Genomic DNA, 26740 nt, shown 5'->3' with positions numbered 1-26740 from the left:
GCTGTAAGGGTGAATGGTGCAGGACTTGTCGATGTATTGGTATCCGCATGATTGACTTTGGGAGCAAAATTTTTCCATTTAGATTTATTGTCCGCTGGATTGGTCCTTTGCAACTTCCTACAATCATTAACGGTGTGTCCCTGTCATCCACAATAATCGCATTTGAGATGTACTCAGCATGTGTCTGAGGTATGCCCAATTTTGTCACATTGTTCACACTTTAAATGAGGATTTTTAGGCGTGAAAACCTTCTCTAGTTTTCGGCAAAAACTGAAGCTTATGCATTATTTTTCACGGCAAAAACTGAAGCTTTCGGCTGCGGCGCATTTACATTGTTCATGTCGCGCTGTTTTTCATCTTGGAGCGCGAGAGAATGTGCCTTGCTGACATTGGGAAGGGGATCCATGAGCAAAATTTGTCCTCTTATATTATACCAGTGTATGTTTCATTAAGGCCCAAGAGAGATTTCATGGTTTTCTGATTTTGTTGAAACTGCATCACTTCCTTCATGACACCACACGTGCATTTATGAATGTTATAGAGGGTGTCACGTTTGCCCGATAGGCCTTCGAGCTTGGTGTAATAAGCTCCAACCGTCATATCGCCTTGCTTGCAATCCTGGATGACTTCTTCGACATGGAAAATATGAACGCTGTTGGTACGAGAAAAGTACGAGAAAAACGTTCCTTTAAGTCGAGCCAGATTTCATGGGTACTCTTGTTGTATATTATACTTGCTCCAATGTCTTCAGTAATTGAATTAAACAATCATGCCTTGACAAAGTTGTTGCAGCGCCTCCATTGTTGAAGTTCTGCGGTGGACGTCTCTGGTGGTTCTTTGACGGTGTCGTTGACAAAACCTTCTTTCAACATGGTACGACTAGGAATTGTAGTTTTCTCCATTCAACGGTTGCGTAACAAATGCGAGACCAGATTGATCTGAGTAGTGGAGATAAAAGGGGTCATTTGAATTATCGAATTTGCTAGATTCAGGTTTTGCTGAATTTTGCGTTTTATCTGCCATGTATTTTGGCTTAGAAAAAAAATAGACGGGGTTTTGGCGTGGAAGAGGAGATGGTAAGACTCAAAATCGTGTTTGCTCTTATACAATGTTAAAACTCAGAATAATGTTGTGAAATACTCAATATTTCATTGATATGAACGAGGTTATAAATAACCCTTATAAGAATATTGTAATAGAAAAAATAATAATAAAAAATGATATGAAAGAATAAGTATAACACTTGATATCTTCAATAATTAATTCATATTAATTATTATGAGATATAAGAAATAACGTAAAATAAGAAAACAAATGTCTCATTAATTCTAAAGAAAAAATTTATTTACAGGAATAAATTATTTCATATCATAACTCTAATTCTAATTATTTCCTTTCATAACTCCTAACAGAACTTTCTTTTTTTTTGGGGGGGGAGGAGGGGTGATGCTGGCCACACCCAACTTTATTTATCGGATAAAAAATATTACATTATGGACTCATAGAAACTAAGGGGAAACATAAATGAAAATTACATTGATAACAAAATGAAAGAAGAAAAAAATCAGACTAATAAAAATCCAAAAAGGGACCAAAATCTCCAGCAAGGTTATATGTGTATACTGAGTTCCTCCATGTGAAGCGAGCTTCAAGTCCAGCAAGCAAAAGATATATTCCCTAAAAGCTGCTGAGAGGAGAAAATGCAAAATTATAGAGCCAGCTAGTTTATCAGCCTTTCAGCAACGATGCAGTTGTATTTCATATAGAACAGAAAACCCGCAATTTTAACATCCTCCAGTACATAGAACATTTAATTAGGTTAGCCTCATCACCACAAAACCGCGGTAATAAAAGACTCTCAGTGAGCCCCGATACCCAAAATTTCTCCTAAAGGGCTCCATCCAATTTATCTGGAATCAATTTATGAAAACTCAAGGTACACCTATCCAAAATCATAGAATGGGTAAAAGGAAGTGGACAGATTGCAGAGAAATGCAATATAGATTGGAAATTCTGACTAAGGAAAGATATCCCTGATCTTGCAAGACTCTCAATCATTGAAATTCTGAAAAAAAATTCAGACTTAAAAGTCTTAATCATAAACCATCTCAAAGAAAAAGTGTTCAAACAGATTGAGACCAAAAAACTATTGAGCCCAGGAGTTAAATCTAAAAATAATTTGATAGGGTGCCACATCAGTAGCTATCAAACACTTCCTCGAGCAAAAGAGTAAACATGAAGTATAACATCTTAAATTGATAGAAAGAAAAACAGATTTAGCCAAAAATCTCAGATGAAGTCCAGAAATCAACTAAATTCACAAGTAAAGAAAAATTCATCACTACTGCTATTTCAGACTCCGAAAAGAAAGTAAACTGTACAGAACCGAAGAGAGCTGAAACCCATCAAAGGTGGAGTGCAGTAAACTGACGGATAACCCAAAAACAACATAAAAAAAGATCTTATGGTAACCAGTAAAGCACTTTGATACTGTTAGGAATATCCTTCCTGAATTGCCAAATCATGCTCTTTGAATTCCTAAAAATTGTATTATTTCTTTCAATCCAAATGGGATAAGCAGCAATGTGAACTGCAAGCAGGTAAAATTTTTTAAAAATTTTGCACTTAACAGTATCAGCATGATAGAGAATCAAAAATATGTTACTCCCAACTAGAAAAACCCCATTTAGAATGAATCTAGTTAATAAATAGAGAATGAGAATCTTCAAAGAATAAATGATTATGTGCCTGTCTAAATGAATGGCAGAAAACACTTAAAAACAGCTGAGATGCCTTGAGAAGCTAAAATATCAACAATTTTGAGTTCATAATGTATGATTCCCCAAACCGTAAGGGCAAATCCGATTGAGTGCCCCTTAAAACAAATAAATTTGCTCTAGTTCACCATGGAATGATTACAATATAAGAACATACAAATCTTTTTATGTTTGTAGTAATCAAATCCTTGCCACAAAGAAGCTTCGTAACTCTCCTGAATAGGAACTTTATGAATAAAATTATAACAGCTGCTAGAAACAGAGTTATTGAAATGAAAAAGCCACTCTCCATTTACAATAATCTCGTTAAGCTTAGTATTAATTGAATAGCTAAATCAATTAAAAATAACATGCCCAAAATTTTCAAACAAAGAACTTCCTTCAAGCCAAGGTTCAAAACAAAAGAAAGTCTGCTATTGAAATTAATATGGAAAGTCAAGTAGCTTTTAAATCGAGTGGCCATTCTAATTAGACCTTTCAAAAAGGTGGAGGGTATTTAGAAAAAAATTTATGCCAAAGGGATGATTGATGCACCCATTTGACAAATAAAAGCTAGAATTGTAAGGCCTCCAAATGACTTTTGCTTTACACATTGCATAACCCAAAACCACCATAATTTTTAGGAAGGGTGGTAGTATTCCATGAAATAGTAAAAAACTTCTTTTCAGAAGAGTTCTTATGCAGAAAGTAATAAAATAAGGATGAAATCTCTCTTCTTAAAATTTTTAGAATATTAGTTGACCTGAACCAATAATATAAATAACTCCAACTTGTGATTTTAACGAGTTTTTATCCAGCTACCTTAAAAAGCAGTTTTTATTTTCAACCAGAAAGATAAGAATAAAGTTTATCAAGGATCTTATAACAGTTAGCTGCACAAAGCTTGCTACCCTTGATAACACCCAAGTAATCCCATGGGAGGGTTTTATATTGGAAACCATTGACTTTACATAAATGCAACAAAATATGATCATTAACATAGTTAGAAAAGCAAATAGCAGATTTAGAATTATTAACACATAAATTGGAGGCCTTATTAAACATATTAAGCATATCATTGAGGATCTTCAAAAATTCAATGTCTGCTTTGCCAAAAACCAACAAATCATCAGCATATATGAGATGTAAGAAATTCTTTTGATCAGACTCCAGCAAAAGATGAGAAAACATCCATGACAATGGCAAATGGACAAGGAGATAAAGGGCATCCTTGCCTTAAACCAGATGATGAAAAAATATAAAATTTAAGTTCTCTGTTTAAAACAATGGAAAAGTAGATATCATCTGTGCAAGATTGAATCCACCTAATAAAATTAATGGAAAACCCCAATTTCTCCATTATAAGCTAAAGAAAGGACTTATTAACCCAATCAAAAGTTTTCATTAGAATCATCATTAAGGTGTTATATCTATTGTTCCCCAAAAACTATGAACATTATTGATATTAGTTTAGGACTACCATTCCTCCTTACTAATCCACGGGCCTTAAACTTATATATAAACCTAACAGGTGCATTTTTTTTGCATTTGTTAAACACATTCAAACCACCTAAATCTATTTCAATTATAATATGATGTCACTAGAATCTCATTTAATATAATCGCTTCTTCATTTATCATTTTTAATTGTATCACTAATCCATCTTAACATCCTTATTTTATTCAGCCTCAATGTAGATACCAAGGTCATTTATAGTGCCATATACTAAAATACATAAGATATCAAGTAACTAATTGTGGCTTTATAAAATTTACATTGGTATCCAAGGTATCATTCTACTAAATAATAGTCCTTAAGCATTTCTCCAATTTAATCACTTAATTTGCATAAGTTACATCCTAATTTATATTTCAAGTTTTCTATACAATTGATCCATGACATTTAAATCTGTCCAACCAAGATATCACTTCAAATTGTAATTAATCTTGATTAATAATTATTAATATCACACCCACTAAGCCCGCATATCATATAACATATATTAAATCCTTATTTTACTAATTCCAAAACAGTCACAAAAAAATTTCTTATTTTTCTAAAGTGTTATAACTTGATATTAAATCGATGCAACAATTAATGAAATAAGCAAAGGAAAGAACGCACAGATTTTACGTCGAAACCCAAGATGGTAAAAACCATGAGCAGAGAAGGAAAATTCGCTATATCAAATAAAAGATTACAAGTGGAGAGTATGTCCTGCACAAAATAGAAGACAATTATTTATAACTTTAGCAATGTCTCTTTAAAGGAAATAACTAAAAGAGAGCCAATAAAATAATAGCACACAACATGCAGTCTAAAATCTATTATAAGCTTAATCTAATGGTCAAAATCTTAAATCCGCGTGCTCATAGTTTCCTTATGAAGCCACAATCTACTTGGTCATAATTTCCTTATAAGACGAAGTAGGACCCACAAACTTCCACCCACAAATTTAACAATCTCAGCCTTGACATGAATTTCCAAAAAATGCAGAATAGAACTTTCTTCACCTCTTTCACAAAGTTTTAATGATCATAAATGAATATCAACTAAGGGTGCAGTGGCGGTGTCGAAAAGCTGCAGCTAAAAACTGCGTTTTCTCACCAGACCCTAGAAAATGCAGTCAAATTTTTTCAAAAAAGAATTTCTTTTGTAACAGCCACCGCAGTTTTTTGAACAACTTCATCTTCAGCAGTTTTCCCAAACAGACCCTAAGTATAAGCAATGCTCAAACTTGACAATTGGAAGTGGTGTAGGGTGCATTTGGGGTGTCTCCTGCTTTTTGAAGAATCGGCTGTGAAGCTGCTTCTCGGAGAACTAGATTCACAGGTGCTGTCAAAAAGCTACTGTTCGAATAGCAGGAGTTTGTTTGGATAATTTGTGTGCTGCAGTTGTTTTTATGAAAAAGACTATTTTGACCTTATATATATGTAATTTATCTAACTAACAACGGTTTTCAAAATAATTACAGCAGAATAATGAAAATAAGTACAACAATACAAAAAACAGTTAAGAGGCCACATTTCTCAAATTCAACAATTGTGAACAATCATTTCATGCATAAAATGACAATAATAAGAACCAGAAAAATAACCAGCAAGATTATAATGACATTTGCCTTCATATCCAGACGAGCAAGTCTTCGGAATAATTTTTTGTTTACAGTAGCATCTCTCCTCACTTGATCACTATTTGGAACGACCTCATATGTATCATCGGTCCAACAAAAAATAAATGCAATCTTCATGTGTCTTATTTCTGAGACAACAATAAAATCTCCTCCCATAACTGACTTCTCTTCTTGATTTGTACTACAATAACATCTTTCCTCACTTGATCACTATTCAGTACATAGCTTTTGAAGTAGTTGATAATCTTGAACTCATTTTTCTTGAGATTATAATACATAATGACTTTAATTGCAATTGCAAAAAAAAAAAAAAAAACTAGATATTCAATAGAACAATTAAAAAATATTTGGTTTCAAAATAATACGCGCGTGCGCAAATATATATATATATATATATATATATATATATGTGTGTGTGTGTAAAGTATAAACCAACAAATACTATCTACAAAAGGCTACATAAATATTGAAATTAGACATTTAGAAATCCACAATACAGCTGAAATAACAAACATCTACAAGAAGACACTACAAAAGGCTACATAAATACACTCAATACATAGATATAGTTTACCAAAGCAGTTGTAATTTCCTCTTACCAAAGATATAGTTTACAAAAGGCTACATAAATACATAGATATAGTTTACCAAAGCAGTTGTAATCTCCTCTTAATTGGATCATCTCTTGAACATCCCCCTCTTCGAATGTGTTGAAACCATTAGTACCAAAGTCTTCATCGGGCAATGAATTTTTAGCCCGATGTTTGAATACTTCTGCAGGTATGAATGTTAGATCTTCATCAAAAACCCTGAAGTAGCATCTTTCCTCACTTGATCACCATTCAGTACATAGCTTTTGAAGTACTTGATAATCTTGAACTCATTTTTCTTGAGATTATAATACATAATGACTTTAACTGCCCAAAAAAAAAACTATATATGCAATACAACAACAACAAAGCCTTAATCCCACTACGTGGGGTCGGCTACATGAATCATTTTTCTCCATTGCAATAGAACAATAAAAAAATATTTGGTTTCAAAATAACACACACAAATATATATATATATATATATATATATATATATATGCTCGTTTCAACCCTTTACGTCTTCGTCTTCGGCTCTGGCTGGCGAAGGATTTCACGTTGTCGATCGTATGAGTCGTCGAGGCGTCGTTGAGGCGTCGTCGTCGAGCCTTCGCGATGCAGATTCTTAGTGGTTGAATGACTACTCCGCCACAGTTTCACTGCTCGATTGCTGACGCACGGTTCACGCCAATTTGCTGCAGTGCTTGTGTGAAGCACCCTAATGTCTTGAGTGTTTTCCTACGTTGTCGCTGTCGCTAGTAATAATCCCGTCAAACCCTCCTATGTCACATTGGTCCACAAACGCAACTCCCCTTTGCACATCGCAGATAGTCTGGTATTCCCGCAAATATACCACGATTCTGTTGCTGGAAATGGCGATTGCAATCTCATCAAAAAAATAGAGAAAAAGACGAGCAAACCAACAATATTCTTCTCTGACGCTGAAATTTCAACTCGTGCAGAAAAATACAATACAATAGCTGGAAAGTTCAAATTAGGTTGCCCTAAGATGAAGATCATCAGCAAGGTTTTGAAGATTTCAAACTAGCTGGGGATTGACAGGTGGGTCATTTCGACGGAAGACATGTTATGATACAACTGAGCATAGAAAAAGATTACACGAGTATTTTCTCGTATTTTCTCAAAGAAATTCTTCTCAAAGAAATTCATCATAATCGAGGGCAAACATATAAAATTGCTCAAATGGATCCCTAATTTTGATCCCAGTCAAAAACCCCCAATTGCACATATCAAACCCCCAATTGCCCCAATTGCACATATCTGGTTCTCATTACCTGAACTAAAGCTTCAATTCTTTGACTTACCTATCATATATGCAATTAGGACAATCCTTGAAAAACCTTTGCATGTAGACTTACGTACAGTTCATTTCTTAAGGTCCTCTATTGCAAGAATTTTGATTGAAAGAGATATTACACTACTAGATGTAGAATACGTTTAGTTTAGATCTGCTCACAATGGTTATTGACAAAAAATTATTACGGAACAAAAATTTTATTACTGCAAGCTCTGCAAGATGTTTGGACACCCACACGAGAAATGTTTCAAATTGCATCCACAGTTGAGAACCAATAGTCAAAAACAGGAACACACTATTAGTGCACCCCATGTACCTGAACGCGCTCCTAGCAAACCTAGTGACAGCCAACCTGAGGAGGGAATACAAGACAGGAGTTGGTGTCTGCCCCTGGGATCCCTTCTCCTGACCATACTACAACGAATAATGTTCAAACCAAAAATCAGGATAGTCCCGCAGCTCCTATTCAGGAAACATCAGTGTTGCAGAGGTAACAATTCACATTTCACATACACTGGAACCTATCGCGGTGGCAACGACTGTTTTTCCTTCTACTGTTGTTCTAACATCAAATCAGACCGAGGATCACATGAGTCAGTCTTCAGATGAAGAATGACATGTTTACACTTCTCGGCGAAAGAAGAAGGTTGGGGGCACACTCCAACTTAGAAACTTAATAGATGATACTTTAGTTACTCCTGGCAATGGTACGACTCTTCAAAGTTAGTTATCTGGCTCCGCTCCTAAAACTAGAGGAAGAGACGAGACTAAACTGACCCGTCCCTAGCTACTTGTTTTCTGCATATTTTAAATTTGTTTTACTTTTTATTGAGTATACTTGTATCTTTTTGTTGGGGTATTACTGTACTTGTATCGTATAGGCACGGCGCCTCTTTTGGGCTCTCTCATACAAACCAACAAATACTATCTACAAAACACTACAGAAATATAGAAATAAGACATTTACAAATCCACAATACAGCTGAAATAACAAACATCTACAAGAAGACACTACAAAAGGCTACATAAATAAACTCGATGAGTTTACCAAAATAGTTGTAATCTCATCTTAATTGGATCATCTCTTGAACATCCCACTCTTCGGATGTGTTGAAGTCATTAGTACCAAAGTCTTCATCAGGCAATAATTTTCTGGCCTGATGTTTGAATACTTCTACAGGTATGAATGTTAGATCTTCATCAAAAACCCTGAAATCAATATCTTCTCGAGATTGATTCCTCCGTATAAAATTATGTAGCTTTGTCACACAACTACTATCTTGTTTTGTGAAGTAATATGCCGGCATATCTCGAAATAAGTCCCACTTCTTAACACTTTGTAGGATCAATGTCTTTTATTGAATAATTCATTCATCTCTAGGCACTTGACTGTTGCGCTCAAAATCTAGAAATTGGTACCTCGTGTCGAGGAAAGGCTTCAAAAAACTACATTGTAATAAATATCCCGAATTGACGATATAGTATTTTTTCTGAATAATAACATCATTATTACATTATCCTCAAATCAAACGCTTAGCATACGATCTTGAATGTACTAATCTAGTAGAGGCATTGAAAATTTGTATTCACATCATCGGGTTGCAAATTTGAATATTCAGCTATCATGAGCCCTTTTTTTATCCAGCCATCATGAATGTAAAACTCATTGAAATCACAAACTGTTAATATATTTTAGGTAGCAGTTTCACACCTTCGGACCTATGCAATCTTTTCATCAATACAGGAGCATCGATGATTGCGCCGTCAAATGCTCTAATGCAATCCTATCTAAAAAAAATGTTAAATCATTATTTTTTTGTTGTAAAATAATAATATCAAAATAAATAGAAATAATGATACCTTGAAGAACGGCAAGTATCTCATATCACAACGAATTCCTCTTAGTGACAGGATATATGGGTTTCACAATGATTGTTGAAAATTTAACCAAAAAAGTTAGCCTCAATAACAAAATATCTATTAATTGTCTCTATAGAGTGTTGGAATTCACTCGACAGTAGCACAAATAGACTCATTGTGTGACATCATATATAGTGTAATGACTAAAACTTCCTTAGATGTAAAGTGGAACAATCTATGCAAACCATAAGTACTCTATAATTCATCCAACAAATCATATAAAACAATTCTTGACATTCAAAACATAATACTAATTCTGCTTGGATAATTTTCAAGCAGCTTATTAACTTATCACCCGCAAATGACAATGAGACAGAAGACGTCTTGTACAAATTTTTCTGATGGAACTCATTAATAAGAGTGTTGTGGTCAGAATTGTTTCTCGTTTAATTATCTCTATAATTTCCTTTTCATCTAATGGGTCTATCTGGCTATTATACGCATGCTAAAATATATAAAAAAGAACAAGTCGTGCTAAAAGTAAACATAAATGCTGAAACTACTTATAATTAAAATACTATAACTAGTGCAGAACATAAATATTAAAATGTCATATAAATATGGCACAACATATTTTTCAGTACAAAAATGTAAATTATTACAAACCACAATCCGAAATATTAAAAAAAAATACAAACTTACTAGCCTGATTGTCTAGAAAATATCGGAGCTAAGCAATCCTCCGTTCTAACACAAGCGTGAAAAAAAACTCCTGCTTATTTTGGTACTCTTTAAGTTTTATAGCGATTAAATACAGGGCACTGCGGAGCTGTACAAGAACTATATGTGATGCTGGTGTAAGTCGTAATGAGTTGTGATATATGCTCGGATAAATGTGTCGTCCCACACTACATTTTCTTTTTTACCTTTTTGGGTGGGGAATGCGGGTTGCTTGGAATGACTTGATTCACCTTATTCTCTCTTGTGGTGCTTTCTGTGGGACTTCATTGGAATCATAGTCGGGCTCATCTAAGTTCTGTGTGGGGTCCTGTGTTATAACCTAGACATTGGTGTCCACAACCACAACACCGAGAAACATAATATCAAGCTTCTCCTCTAAATCAGGATCTATGCCAAAGTATTTTTGTTTATTTATTTATTATTTATTTTTTTTTGCATTGGGAGAACATACAATTGATAAAATTGCATGTTCATTAAAATTGTAATTCAATAAAATCACAGTTCAATAAAATATTTTCTACTCATTAAAATATTTTTCTCCTCGTCGCTACTCGGATGCATTCAATGTTTTGTAACAGAGTCCTAACCAAATCAAGTAGCCCCTCTCTTCAACTCCTTCCATGATTTCTAATATTTTTTAAGTTGATCTTATTTGTTCTTCAACTTAGTTTTGTCAAACAATCTTCCTGTTATTTCATTTCCTTTTTTTTTTGTAATATTTTACAACCTTCCGTATTGAAATGTATGGTTGATTTATTGTTAATTTATATTTCTCAAGCATAAATCATAGAATATGATATTTGTCTCCCTATCCCAAACTGTTTATATCTCACATTCTTTTTGTTTACTCATTTGATGTATCATGCAATTAAAGCATTCAGACGAAGAAATATCATTTAGCAATTAAGATAATATTTATAAAAACTAAAATAAAATTTGGTTAAAAACAATAAATTCGAATTAGTGCTCAGTGAGATCAATTTATCAAAGAATGATTTATCCAAAATGATTAATTATATCATACAGGCTTTATGACCACATAGTATTATTATTAACAATGGAATGTGTGATCCAAGACTACGTAGTATGCGTGATTAACAGTGGCATGTGTGATCTAAGACCAGATAGTATTTTTCTTTAACAGTTGCATGTGTGATCTAAGACCAGATAGTATCCATATTTAAAAGTGGAATGTGTGATTCAAGAGCAAGTAGTATCTGTTGTTAACGGTAACATGTGTGATCTAAAACCAGATAGTATTCATAGTTAACAGTGCAGTGTGTAATCTAAGATCAATTGTTATATGTAGTTAACAGTGGCATGTGTGATCTAAGACTATAATTTTCATAGTTAACAATGTGATGTGTGTTTTAAGACCTTGTACTATCTGTGATTAACAATGACATATGTGACCTAAGACCGCATACTATCCGTAGTTAACAATGTATTTGTGTTTTTAGAACAGGTAATTTCTGTGACAAATAGGTGAGGAAAATTATATAACTAACAATTCATGATCAGTTGAGCTCTTTTTTTTCATCATTTACTCAATATAACATTTCAAAAACCAAAGGCGTCAAAGCCGCACCCTTCAAAGCCATCAATGCAAAACCACAACAAAAAAACCACAAGTTAGCCCCCGCCAGCAGCAAAAATTACAAAACTACAACCAAACCAATAGACAACAAATAAAAGAGACAACCAAACCACAATCACACCCACAACCAAAAGGCAAGAGAGTCACAATGCCACAAAATCAAACATATCACTCCATATTTCAGTGTTTCATGAAACAGGAATGAAACTTGCTATATATATATATAAGAGGATGTGATTTGGTGCTTCAAAAGTGAATTTCACTGCCACAACCACACACATTATTTTTAGATGCCAGATATGTACATGCATAAGAATTGTGTGATGTGCATGTCAATTCTCCTTCAAACAACACTTCGAATTTCAAATTGCAAAAACCAAAACATCATAGAGAGGAAAAATAAGCTCAAAGGCACAACCTCCTCAATTTCAAGAGATAAGCATCAAACCACCACCATCACATAAACAACAACAACTAAACCACCAACCAAACAAACCGTCACCACCGCATAAACAATAAACAAACCACCAACCAAACTGAACCACCATCACATAAGCAAGAACCAAACCACCGCCATATCAACCAACCAAATAAAGACCCAAATCAAACCACCATCACATAAGCAACAATCAAACTACCATCATCACATAATCTACTGAACTGACATAAATAAAGACCCAAATCCACCAAAAATTGAGTTGAACTAGAATTGAGAACTAAACCAGACCAAGAAATTCATAAAAGAAGATAAAAAATTCTCAGGAGCATCACAAACATGAAAGCAATATACCACCACCACCCCAAGCACCAACCCACCAACAGAAAGGACATCCAGGAAGCCACATCGACATTACCTCAAACGCCAAACCACCAACAGAGAAGAAAACCAAAAAGCTCAACAAGGCAAACAAATAACTAAAATGAGAAAGCAACATGCCACCACCACAGAGCACAACCGAAAATGCCATCGACACCATCTTAAGTACCAAACCATCAGCAGAGTAAAAATTTAATATAACTAAATATAAAACCTCAAGTACCAAACCAACAAACCACCTCAATCAACTAAACAGACCTCAAGCAACATAATACCTCAAGCACCCAAAAACCAAACCACCAACAGGTAAACCGAGAAGCTCGGCAGAAAAAACAAATAGGCAAAATGAAAAGCAACAAACCACCACCACCACAGAGAACAATCAAGAAATGAAGGAGAAGAATACTACATACAAAGAGAGGTGGCGTAGATGGCAACAGTGAAGACGAACAGAGGGGAGAAAGGGCCAACAAACCACGATTTTGCTCTAAAGCCACAACAAGAACAAATGGAGGGAGAAGGGGCTACAGAGGAGTATTATCAGGGACTTAAGGGAGTTATTTTCCGAATTATTGAGGGGTGGCTTTGTAATTTCGCACCAGGGTTGCACAAGAAACCGTGAAACAGAGCCCGCCCGTGCGTTCTCGATTTCGTTGTTCCGAATACGCACAACTCCAAAATGCACACGAAAAGCGCCCTCCCAAATGTGTTGAATTGCTTTTTTCAAACCAAAAAGCAGCGAAAATGCCCCCCAAACACAATTTTAGTCCTCACATCCAGAAGATTCTCATGAGTAACGATCTTGCTAACAACAATATCATCACGAGCAATAACATTACAAGCGAAGTGATAATGAACAATAATGTGTTTAGTTTCTCATGAAAATTTGATCTTTGTCAGTTAAATAACACTCTGATTATCACACATCAGTATAGTTATCTTCAAGTTTTTTCTAAACTCTTCAAATATATCTTTCAACTAAAGTGCTTATTTACAAGCTTTAAGAATTGTCATGTACTCTACTTCAATTATAGATAATGTCATTGTTGTCTATATAGCCTTCCAGCTAATCGCACAACCACTAGTAGTAAACATGTATCCTATAATTGATCTCCTTCTATCAAGATCTCTTGCAAAATCTGAATTAACATAGCCAATGACTTTATCTGTAGTCCTCTCAAACTACAAACAAACATCATTTGTTCCACATAGATACCTGAGGATCCACTGAACTATTTTTCAGTATTTTTTACCCGGATTACTCATATATTCACTAATTGCACTAACTAGAAGAGAACATACAATAGCATGGATGAGAGATCCCACTGTACTGGAATATGGAACTCAAGACACATATTCAATCTCATCATCAGATTGGGAACACAGAGATAATGAAAGGTTTAAATGCTCAACTAATGGAATACTACCAAGCTTGGCATTTTGCATATTAAATCTATTCAAAACTTTTTAAATGTACTGTTTCTGACATGGAAATAATTTACCTGCACTTTTATCTATATGAATCTCCATGTCGAGTATTTCCTTGCAACTCCCAGATCATTCATCTCAAACTCACTGCTAAGTTGAGTTTTTATCATCTTGATATTTTCTTTATCCTTAGCAGCTATCAACATATAATTGACACATAAAAGCAAGTAGATAAATGATTTTTTTAATATTTTCCTTGAAGTAAACACAGCTATCATAACTATTTCTCATAAAATTATTGAGTAATCATGAATGAGTCAAATTTCTTATATCACTACCTAGAAGATTGTTTCAAACCGTGTATCTTCAACAAACAAACATGATTTTCTTTTTTTGTAACCATGAAACCTCAGACAGTTGCATATAGATGTCTTCTTTAAGCTCTTCATGCAAAAATGCAGTCTTTATATTTAATTGCTCAAGCTCAAGATCATGCTTAACCACAATACCAAGTAAAGCTCAAATTGAGATATGTTTGACAATCGGAGAGAATAAATCTCTAAAGTCTAAAACTGAAATTTAACTGAATCTCTTTGCAATAAATCTAAATCTTATATCGGGCATCTTCAACTGCTGGTGTATATCCATTCTTCTTAAACACCCATTTGCAGCAATAGCTTTCTTGTCTTGAGGTAATTTTACCAAATCCTAAGTTTTATTTATATGTAGGGATCCAATCTCCTCTTGCATAGCGATCATCCACTTATCAGAGTCAACTGACTTCACTGCTTATTTATAGCTAGAAAGCACTTAGCTACAACGATACCTTCAACTATATTTAGAGCATAAGCAGCCAAATCAGCCTCACCATACCTCTGGGGCAGCTTAATTTCTCTTCAGCTATATTTAGAGCATAAGCAACCAAATCAACCTCACCATATCTCTGAGATAGCTTAATTTCTCTTCTTGTTCTATTTTTTGCAATAGAATACCACGATGGTTGTTATTATGATGGCAGAAAAACAAGATCATCCTGATTATTAGAATTTGATTCAAAAGTTATGCCCAAGGATGTACCTGTATCAATTTGAATCTCCACTTATCTGCTAGACATTTCCTTCTGATCATCATCTTTAGATTATGCAATAGATGTATAAAATACGGCACTCATCAAATACAACATCTCTACTAATCATCACTTTTTTGTTTCTTGGCACCATAACTTATAGCCTTTAACTCCAGTTTTATAAACAATAAATACACAATTTATAGATTTAGGCTCTACTTTATCATTATTAAAATGAGCATATGTTGGACAACCAAAAATTCTTAAAAGAGTAATCTACAAATTTACCTAACCAAATCTTTTATGAAGTTTTCTCGCCAATATCAACGGAAGGAGAGCGATACACCATGTAACAAGCTGTAGAAGCAGCTTCATCCCAAATGGCTTTGATAGCTTGGCATTGGAGAGTATGCGACAAACCTTCTTCATTATAGTCTCGTTCATACGTTCTGCCACACTATTTGTTAAGGTATGTGTCAGACTATGAAGTCCTTCATAATTCCTTCAGAGTTGCTGAAGATATTAAATTCTCCTTAATATAACTCCAACCCATTATCAGTGTGAAGACGTTTGATTTGTTTCAAGTCTATTTCTCGATCATGATCTTTCATTCCTTAAATGCAGTAAAAAAATCATTCTTCTACTTAAAAAAAATGCCCAAAATTTCATGAAACAATCATCAATGGACATTAGCATATATCTACCGCTTCTTTCAGATAATACTATAGATAGCCCCCAAATGTCAGAATGTATGTAGTCTAATATTTCATTAGCATTATGAACACCCGTATTGAACTTAACTCTATTCTGTTTTCTAATACACAATATTCACAAAACTTCAATTTAGTAATGCTTTAACTATTTAGAAGTCCCCTTTTGCTCAATTCTGCCATCTCATTCTCACTCATATGTTAAACTTTGGTTGCTTTATTTTTTGACATGGAAGAAGTGGTAACTGTTTCATCACTTACCATAGTAGAGCCTTGCAAGACATACAGTCCAACAACCTTCTTTTGTGCCTTCATCATAATAAAAGATCTTTTGTTGACCTTCAAAACTCCACATTCACCAAAATACTTGTACTCTTTAGCATCAAGAGTACTTAAAGAAATTAGAATCTTTTTTAGATCGGGGACAAGTCACACATTTCTAAGTATTCTGATAACTCCATTAAACATCTTGACTCTAACAGCTTCGACACCTATTATCTTACAATGAGCATTATTACTCATTAACACGAATCCTTCGACACTGTTTCATATGTTGAAAACTAATCCCTATTAGGACACATGAAATGTGTAGGCTAAATCAAAAGGTCCATCAACACAAGATTCTCCGTCGAAGATAACTAGGAGTTTGCCATCATTAATAGCTTCTCCAACAACACTGACTTCATCAGAATAATCTGATTGTTTGGCCTTCCCATTTGAAGTTGTTTTCTTATTTTTATCTTGCAACTTGTAACATTCAGATTTGATGTGCCCTTTTTTCTTACAGTAATGACAGATCATATGCTTATTTTTGGATTTTGATATGCTCTTTGTATCAGCACCAGAACTTCTCTCTTGAGTTCTACGACCAGGTCTTCTCCTTGAGCAACGGGTTCATCCACAAGTTGCTTCATCTTCTTCTTAGAAATTAAAGCATTATATACTTTGTCTTGAATAAGTGTCTCTCGCCCATACAAGATGTTTTATCTAAAAATGGTACATTATGAAGTTAGTGAGCACAACAGAATTTATGTCAAATCTTCTTTGTCATACTTAACTTACATGACTTCAAAATCAGAGACAGTTAAGTAATTTATAACAGATGCACCTTCGGTCATTCTATGAGAGTGCAAATACTACTTCAAGTACAACTTACTGGAAAAACTTTTCATCATGCACAATTGTTCTAATTTGAGTCATAACGCAACAATGGACTTCTACAAAACGTCTTGTAGAATCTTATTTGATAGATGAAGATGAATTTGAGAAAAAAATAATACGATCTTTACGTTGTTTCTCCTCCAGCATTCATGATGAGTAAAAGTTATCAAATCCAAGTTGTGCATCGTCTAGATTCATCTGCCCTAAGATTGCTCGCATCTTACAAAGAAAAAATCTGGTGTTGCAATTTAAAACAAGGATGTCGTACTTTACTGATGCCATTGTCGAGATCAAACATATATCTAATAAGACTTATTATAACTTAATATTAAATCGATGCTACAAATAATGAAATAAGCAAAAGAAAGAACATACAGACAAGGAGAATTCACTAAATTAAATAAGAGATTAAAAATAAAGAGTGCCTTGCACAAAACAGAAGATGAGTATTTATAATTTTAGCAATACTCTTTAAAGGGAAAAAATAATTAAAAGAGAGCCAATAAAATAATAGCAAACAAATTGCAATCTAAAAGCTAGATATCAAAATTAACTTGATCTAACGGTCAAAACCTTCAATCTCTGTGCTCACAATTTCCTTCTGAAACCACAATCCGTGTGGTCATAATTTACTTATGAGATGAAGTGGAACACGCAAAATTCATGTCACAAATTTAGCTTAAAGAATATAAGAAAAAATTCAAAAAATCAGGCATCATGCCAAGCCATCAAAATTTTGCAATCAATGAATGCCACACAATGAAACAAAAGGGATTTATCTCTGAGATAAACATACAGAAAGAAAAGCTGCGCGTCTTCATCTTATTTCACTAGCATTCCAGTTGCTCAAGCTAATCAGATGAAACCACAGTTTTTCTGTTGCTTGCAGTCACTAGATATCAAAAAAGAATGCGACTGCGCAGCAAATTAATGCAAGAAAACTCACTAGAATTGATGAAATATCACGAGTAAATACAAGTAGCAAAATTTTCATAAAAAAACCGAGAATAAACAAGTTTAGAACAAAAACTTTGAATATTGCAAAAACAAGTTATAGAACAGCCAGCCACAGAGACATTATCAGGGAAGCCTTATCCTCTTACGAGTCCAGCGGTTTCCACCATCATCAGAAGAGCTAGAAGAATTGCTTCTCCTTATTCTTTGGTATGGGCTAAAAGATCGGCCGCTATGTGGTTCTGTTGAGTCATCTCTAGCAGAACATTCATTAATAATCTCAGTCATCGAAGTTGAAGCAGAAGCCTGATCAGCAGATGGTCCTGCCCCAGCTATGGGTATGCTAACAGATTGACCAGGATTTGGCGAATTAACAGATGAGGATGGTCCACAAAAATTGGTATTTTCTGTATATCTTTGAACCGAACCAAACTATCAATGGTAGGAAAAATATATGCCCCCCGCCCAGTATCAATTTCATTGGGAATCGACTCTGTACCACTATCTCTTAGAACGGATTCATCTTCTCTTTGAAATCTTCCTTCCATAGTTGTTGGTCCATCTTCGGTATTCCCTTGTTCAAGTCTTCTGGCCCTAGAACTGGTATGAATGGAAGGATCTCCAGCCAACATCTCATTCATAAGAACATATTCACGCCCAATAAATCCGCTCCTATTATGTATCTGATCATTTTCATAAAGTCTCCAAGAGTTTGTAATTTCAGCTCCAACGAATCGTGAATTTCGGTCAAAATTCTGCCTCCGACTCTCTAGCCGATTGCCACGGGGCCTCCATGGAATTGAGATGCCTGCGGCACTGTTTCCTTCATCCTTATTCTCATTAGCAGATCTGGAGCACCCTCTCCCATATATAGGAGTTATACTAGCTTCAGTCACCTCTCCCTTACATACTGGACATTCCTTATGTTTAGAATGAACATGAAGCCATAAATACAAGCAAGGCCAGCAAAAGAGATGGCCACATGACGTAACAACAGGTTCCTTGGCTATATCAAAGCAGATGTTACACTCAAAGTTAGTTGCGCGTCTATGTCTCTCCTCTTCTTCCTTTTCAGAACTATCTGGGGCTACAACTGCTGCTGGTGCTTGCTGCCTTACGTTTGGGGAACACGCTATTTCTGGCATCGATTCAACAATGCTGAGTCCTTCGGTCTCCTCACAAGGTTCATAATTAAGATCAAAAGGGAGAATCTCATGTCGAAGATCACCTCTTTCGTTGGAATCGGAGGAAACCGTCCGTGTTAACGAGATTGAAGACAGATCGGAACTCATATCAAAACTGCAAGAGCCAGGAGAACCAGGACGACCAAGATTAAGATTCAGATCCGCAGTTGCAGCTATGCATTCATTCTCCTCATCGCCAATGCCTGGCTCCGAAAACCTCTGCCAACAAGAACCAACCTTTGGGCGGCACGAAAAACCTAATCCACAAATCTCGACCTGCGAAAGCCAAAGCCAGGCCGCCGTCCGGACGATGATCGGGGAAATATTTTAGAAATTTCGAGGCAACGCGACCGATTATGAGCAGCAGCGCGTCAGAAAATTGGAGGCTGAGGTAACGTCTCTTTTTTGTTCGAGAGAAATGAGCTGCGCCAAGCGAGCTCAGGTTATATTTAGACAAAGATTCAACTATGTTTTTTTTAGAGGTTTTCACAGCTCCAACGCACAAAACGCCTCTTATTACTTATGTCATGTCCTAAATTTTAATTTAAACTCTGTCCTTCTGTGCTGTTTAGAAAACTCGGTTGCAAATAAACTTCCCTATTTCATTAATCTGCAAGTCAAAACCTCTAAAGCTTCCGTCTGTCTCCTACGCAAGAAGATCGAAGGACACACTATCTCCATTTTATCTGGCTTCTGCTGCAACAATCAATCTTTATTTGCCTGAAGTCGCAGCAGCACCTGCCTCTTCCGCGTCAAGCTCTAGTTGCTCCCGGTAATGGTTCTTTTTTGGTGTTTAGGGTTTAAAAGGTTGAAAAAGAATCTAGCTTCGGCGCTCCCCTTCTCCTGTTGGCGATCTTCATCACTGAGATTTCCAACACCGAGGCTATGATCATAATTTTATTTGGTTGCTGAACTGCATGTCCCGCATTTCAGGCTATTTATCAATATCTTTACTTTGATTATCAAATCTTTTGCACCAAAGCTAAAATTTCCTCATGGAGAAGAAATTTATTTGAAAGGAAAAAGAGAAAAAGGATTATTAAGATCTCGGTGATGCTATTTGAACAAATCTCGTAAGCGAGTATTCTTACTTGTAATCAACTCAAAATTTTAAAATTGGTTAATAGGAACGGTTGTGGTATATATTAAATTTAAAATGATCGACTTTGACAAAGCGAAAAATGAAACAGATAGCCCCCTATTGATCAAATAAACCGCATGACTGACAGCTTCTGCCCAGAAAGTAGATGGTAGTCCGACATGCAATCTCATGCTTCTAGCCCGCTCATTAGTCGATTGATCTCGGTATCTGTGAGAGTTGCTTTATGGGGAAGCAGAGGAAGTTCAGTTTCTTGAAATGTAGTAGGACTAGTAGGACGCCAGCGAAAGGTAGGAAAACTGAATCATGTACACATAGATGTGTAGGGACCTTCTCCAGTGGCATCTCTTGGAGGTTCTCGTAGTAGGACGCCAAAGGTAGGAAAATTGAATCATATACACATAGATGTGTAGGGACCTTCTCCAGTGACATCTCTTGGAGGTTCTAGTTACTATGTAACATTCATTGATTATCATAGCAGAAAGGATTAAGTTTATTTCTTGAAGTATAAATCTGATATATTCGGTGTTTTCAAGACTTGGAAAGCCATGGTTGAGACAGAGACATGCTTAAAGCTGAAATGTCTAAGGTCTGATAATGGTGACGAGTACATTGATGGTGGGTTCAAAGAGTACTGTGCAGTCAGGGAATCAGAATGGAGAAGACCACTCCGAGGACACTATAGCAAAATGGTGTTGCAGAGCGCATGAACAAAACTGTTAATGAGCGGGCTAGAAGCATGAGATTGCATGTCATACTACCACCTACATTTTGGGCAGAAGCTGTCAGTACTGCAATTTATTTGATCAATAGGGGGTCATCTGTTCCATTAAATTATGAACTACCTGAAGAAGTCCGAAGTGAGAAAGAGGTAAAATTTTCTCACCTTAAGACTTTTGAATGTCTTTCTTATATTCTCATTAATCCTGATGCTCGAAGTAAGCTTGAGGCTAAGTCAAAGAAGTGTTATTTCATTGGCTATGAAGATGAGGCATTTGGATATCATTTCTGGGATGATCAGGCTCGGAAGATCATAAGGAGTAGGGACGTGATTTTTCAATGAGAATGTTATGTACAAAGTCAAGTTCAGTACAGTTTCTGAAACAACACTGAAGAAATATGAGTTGGTAAAGTTTGATGATTTACCAGAGGTCACAGTGCAGGACAAAGATGCAGGTGATGAGGAGAGTGGATCCGGGGCATCCACTCCTATTGTTCCACAGTCAGTTTCAGTGCAGTCTACCCCTATAGTTGCAGTTCGTAAGTCAAAAAGGGTTAGACATTCTCCACAACTTTATTCTCCAACTTTAAACTACATTCTGCTGACAGTGCTGACAGGTGATGAAGAACCTCAGAGTTATGAAGAAAACTTGCAAGATGAAAATTCGAGCAAGTGGGAGCTAGCCATGAAGGAGGAGATGAATTCTCTGCTTGAAAATCAGACTAAACCAGACTTGGGAGTTAGTAGATTTTCCATTTGGGAAGAAGACATTACACAACAAGTGGGTGTACCGGGTGAAGACTAGGCATGATAATAGCAAGAGCTACAAAGCAAGACTTGTTGTATAGGGTTTTCAGCAGAAGCACGGTATTGATTATTCCGAGATTTTCTCTCCTGTGGTGAAGCTTACAACCATCAGAATGGTACTGTCTATGGTGGCTACTGAAGTTCTCTTCCTTGAGCACTTAGATGTGAAGACAACCTTTCTTCATGGGGATCTTGAAGAAGACATTTACATGCACCAATCTGAAGGGTTCGTGGTACAGGGGTGTAGGAAGAGTCGTGAATCTGCAGAGGAGTTCAAAGGCTAGGTTTTTTGACGGTTCGGTGAAGGAATTCCAACCTGCGCTTACTAAGGCGGAAGCTGAGGCGGAAGAGTTTGTGAAGCGGAAGACTTTGTGAACCATGGCCAGGGAAGTTAGCGCGAACCGCGACAGGAAGCTTCGCGCGAGAAGGCAAAAGTAACTAGAGTAGTTCGCGAATTCGGATTGTGGCAAACAAGGGTGAAAGATTTATTGGCACAACAAGGACTTTTGAAGACATTGCGAGTTATGAAACCTTTAATATCTATAAACTGTTGGGGAGTACAGTTGTAAATAAAGTTCACTCTGTCGGATCATATGATGAAAATGCAGTTGGAAAGTTGACCAAGTCAGGTCTTTTCAACAAGTTCTTGTGTTACTTGAACTTGTTGAATGTTTGCAGAATGAACTTGTTGAATGTTTGCAGTTGCTAGTTGGCATGGTTGCCCAACCCACTTTGGTGTAAGAAACTCCATGATGTATTTCTCCTACGGGGCTGGATATTCACAAGGTGGAGATTTTCTCCTAAGGGGTTAGACATTCTCCAAGGTGGAGAATTGTTAGGTATGACTCATATACCAGGAATTTGGAGTCTCTTAAATTTGGAGAAGCGTGTCTCTTGGAATGAAGAGGTGTGTCTCATGGTGTGAAGAGGCGTGTCTCTTGGATTAGTGGGGTGGGGGGAGCGAGGGCGTGTTTATAATTATCTTTGGGTTTTATCTATAAATAGATGTGTAACCCTATGGGTATGTAACTTCTCTGAAATAGTGAAATTCGCCGCCGCCGCTCTGCTCCCGACGCCGCTCTGCTCCCGAGGATGTAGGCATATTTGCCGAACCTCGTTAAATCTCTGTGTTCTTCTTCTGGTTTTATGTCGATTCCTGTGTTTTCTTCGCCCTAAATTTCATAATAGGAACAGCTCTACTAGTGATATTGAATATTTTTTTTGGGCTGAATAGCATTAAGCTCTTACTAACTGGAATCAGTCTAAATTTCTGTCTATTAAAGTGCAGAGGGTCTTAAATATTATCAAAGAAATGAGACAAATAAGCTTATGGTGATTAAGACCAATAAAGCTTCAATCAAGAAGTTTTTAGCTATCTTCTTGTATGATAGCTCAAAATTTATGAAGGTGAACCGATCAAAAAATGAAATAACATGACATCTGATTTAAGAGACAAATAAGCTTATGGTGATTAAGACCAATAGAGCTTCAATCAAGAAGTTTTTAGCTATCTTCTTCTATGATAGCTCAAAATTTATGAAGGTGAGCCGATCAAAAAATGAAATAACATGACATCTGATTTATGTTCTTAAAGATCTGCATTAACTAGATCATTCAAATATGAGTTTTGAAAAAGGCTCATTGGTGAATTTTTAAATGCTTGACACCTTGGAATGTCTATCAATGGATCACAATGTCACCAAGTTATAGTAAGAGGGGTTATCACATGCAAACTAGAAGTAGTTAACTTCATTTGGGCATCAAACTCCATTACAAACTTATCTATGTTCCTTGTGAGTGGAGGGGTTACCATAATTTTGATAGTAGGATATGACTTTGGTCATTCTTAACTCTCCAATAAGTCGAGAATAATGGAATGAATGATAACTGCAATCCTAGTTTGAAGATGAGTTATCAAATACAAGCTTGTAGGAGTCAGCTTCAGTTGCTACTAACTCTCTATTACAAACAGATCTATTTTCTTTGATAGAAGAGTTGGTATCAAATATAAGTCAGTGGAAGTCAACTTTAGTTGTTCTTCATTCTCACTTACAAACTATTACATAAACCCAAGAAGAAGATCCTCAGGTCATTCAAAGAAAATAAGTTTGAGAAGAGTTTATAAGATATTTCTAAAAATTCTATTGTAATACAAGAATGTGTTTCTAACCACCATAAAATCCCTCCTGTAAGACATGTGATTTTTTATATCTTTAGGTTGGCATCATATCTCAGGCCGAGATCCTTAAATACTATTATTTATGGCTAAAGCCTTACATTGCATGATAGGGGGCCTTATCTTATATTTGTCAATATCCTCAAATACTATTATTTATTGCTAAAATGCTTTCCATTACAAGATAGGGGTCCTTTTCATATATTTGATTAGACACCAGCCCTTTCGCCAGGAATCCCAAGTATTATTATTTATTATCAAATACTTTCTTTTATATATAGAGGGCTTTCTCTCGTATTTGAGTAGAACACATGTCTTAGGCCAAGATCCCTAAGTACTGATATTTACTATCAATGCTTTCATTTGTAAAATAAGAGACCTTTTCATACATTTGGGTCGACATCGTGTCATATGCTGAGATCCCTAAAATATTTCATGCAGCTAAAATTACCCGTACAATATAGGAGCATTTTTATTATAATTTATTTATTTGGATTGAAACGTTCTCCTTACCAAGATCCCTAAATGCATCAGGCACTATAACTCCCCATTTCGCCAAATAAGAGGACCATTCATTCAAAATTCTTTAATTATCTGGGTAGACTCTGTGTTAAATGTCAAAAGAGTCGAAAATATTCATTGGATATCAAAATCACATATTTGTCAAGAAAGGTGCATACCATTTGAGTTGACAGTGTGCTCTAAGTTGAGATCCCCGAGCACCCCAACCATTAAAATCCATGCATCATATAGCAAATCCTCTCTTTTGAACTATTTTCAAGTTTAAGGTTGAAATTCCAAAATACAAGGGTTTGCATTGCGCCTAATATGGATGCCTTCTATTTGATTGACATCGCAATTCTTGGCAAGATACCTAAGAGGATATTCAAATTATCAATTCCAAAGCCATCATATTTAGCCAACTAATGAGATAGAAGTTTTGACCATCAGACAAGAAAGTATTCCAACTATGTAAGCTTAAACAAGTTAAGTTAGAGAAGCTTAAATTCACTTTTCCTTTTTTCTAGAACTCGAACATGTCTTGAAGGACAGGCCCAAGAAGTTTATGCAGAGTTGTTGGTTGCTCTTTACACTCAACAAGCTAAGGTTGTAGTGGAAGATACCGCATCCAATGATAACAAAAGTAGAAGTTTATTTGTTGCTCAAGTCTAGAACTCAAGCGGGCCCCCAAGAGAGACTCAACAAGCCTATGGCAGATTTGTCGGCTGTTGTTTGCACTTAACAATCTTGGACTATAGTGGAAGAGCCTCCATTCACTAGTCTGATGATGGCAAGAACACAAATCCATCAAAAACCTATTTTAAAACTCAAGTGGTCCCCGAAGGCTGGACTCAACAAGCATATGGTTGAATCACTCGCTATTTTCTCACTAAACAAGCTAGGGTAATAGTGAAAAAGCCCTCATTTTGCTAGCCCAATGATGAAAATTGTTCCACCTAAGCATTACCAATTTGACAGGCTCAAGTGGTCCATATCTAAGAGACTTTCTAGACAAATCTATGAATTAAAGCAAGATCAAATAAGGTGATCCTCATAAAGAGAAATGAAGCCACATTTTATATTATTCTTAATAAGAGCACAAGCCAGAAAATGTTATCTAAGTTCATACAAAGCCCAAAGCTAAACTAAGGAAATTTTGTCATAAATAATTCCATCAAAGTATTAACGAATGGATTGATGATTATTCATCATTGAACTAATACAAGCCTAAAGAATTACATCATCGATAGCCATCCTTCATCAAGCTTAGTGAAGTATAAGGATACGATTGAAGGAAATTCAAAATTTTAAAATCATAATCACCAAATTCATCAAATATGAAGCATCAAAGTGATGTCGACTTCCTTCAAACTCACCAATTTATTATTGCTAAGCTGGAAATCTTCAAAGGTGACACCTAGTCAAAGTGCTCCATTCCTCTACTGAAAATGAGCCCTTCAAGTTCAAAGAGCAATACCAACCAATGAGCAAATTTTCATGATACAAACATGAATATTCAAGTGAAATTATTTTTTTGCGTTGACATCATTGAATTTCATCAGAGATCTACGAAGCAAAACTCTTAGCGTGTCATCTAAATAATTTTTTGACAATTTGTTGGGTTAATCAGTCTGTAGCAAATATGGTCTACACTAGACGCACAACATATTTATTGGGGTCAAGGCATTTGTTGACCTTCATATCTGCTCCATTCATCACATTCATTTTTACGTGGTTTTATGCACATAAGAACTCGTTTGCACGAACTTTTACCCATATAGTTTTTTTTTAGCAGAGTGATATTTTACAGAACATACTGCACAAGCACATCCAGTTAGGCGAGATGGTTCAAATTAGCCTATTCATGTTCAAATCATACCTTGTTTGGTGAGTGTCGAGATATCATGTGCATAATTTTAATCTATGTAAAAATTTCTTTTTAGTATCATTTTATGAAATGGACTCTACAAGCATGTCCGAATCTTCGAGCCGGTTCAAACGAATCTATGTGAGTCTAAATTTGGCACCGTTTGACATACGTTGAGAGATCAAATATTTATCATATTTGAAAATTACATAAAATTAATATAAATTGTATACTTATGTATGTATGTGTGTGT

The 26740-nt window shown here is 35.6% G+C and overlaps 1 protein-coding gene across 1 annotated transcript; it reads right to left on the bottom strand.

Annotated features, from left to right (window-relative positions):
• Positions 1–18258: 18258 nt before the first annotated feature.
• LOC110018580 lies at positions 18259–20269 on the bottom strand. Its single transcript, XM_020715928.1, has 2 exons — positions 18556–20269; positions 18259–18475 (listed from the first exon to the last, which is right to left on the bottom strand). Exons 1-2 carry the CDS (start codon positions 19422–19424, stop codon positions 18259–18261), a joined length of 1086 nt encoding a protein of 361 aa, XP_020571587.1. The 5' UTR covers positions 19425–20269.
• Positions 20270–26740: the final 6471 nt, after the last annotated feature.

Source organism: Phalaenopsis equestris, unplaced genomic scaffold (assembly GCF_001263595.1).
Source record: "Phalaenopsis equestris unplaced genomic scaffold, ASM126359v1 Scaffold000025, whole genome shotgun sequence".
Classification (NCBI taxonomy): Eukaryota; Viridiplantae; Streptophyta; class Magnoliopsida; order Asparagales; family Orchidaceae; genus Phalaenopsis; species Phalaenopsis equestris.
The sequence above is the reverse complement of the archived record's forward strand: the minus strand, read 5'-3'. Positions and strand labels throughout refer to the sequence as shown.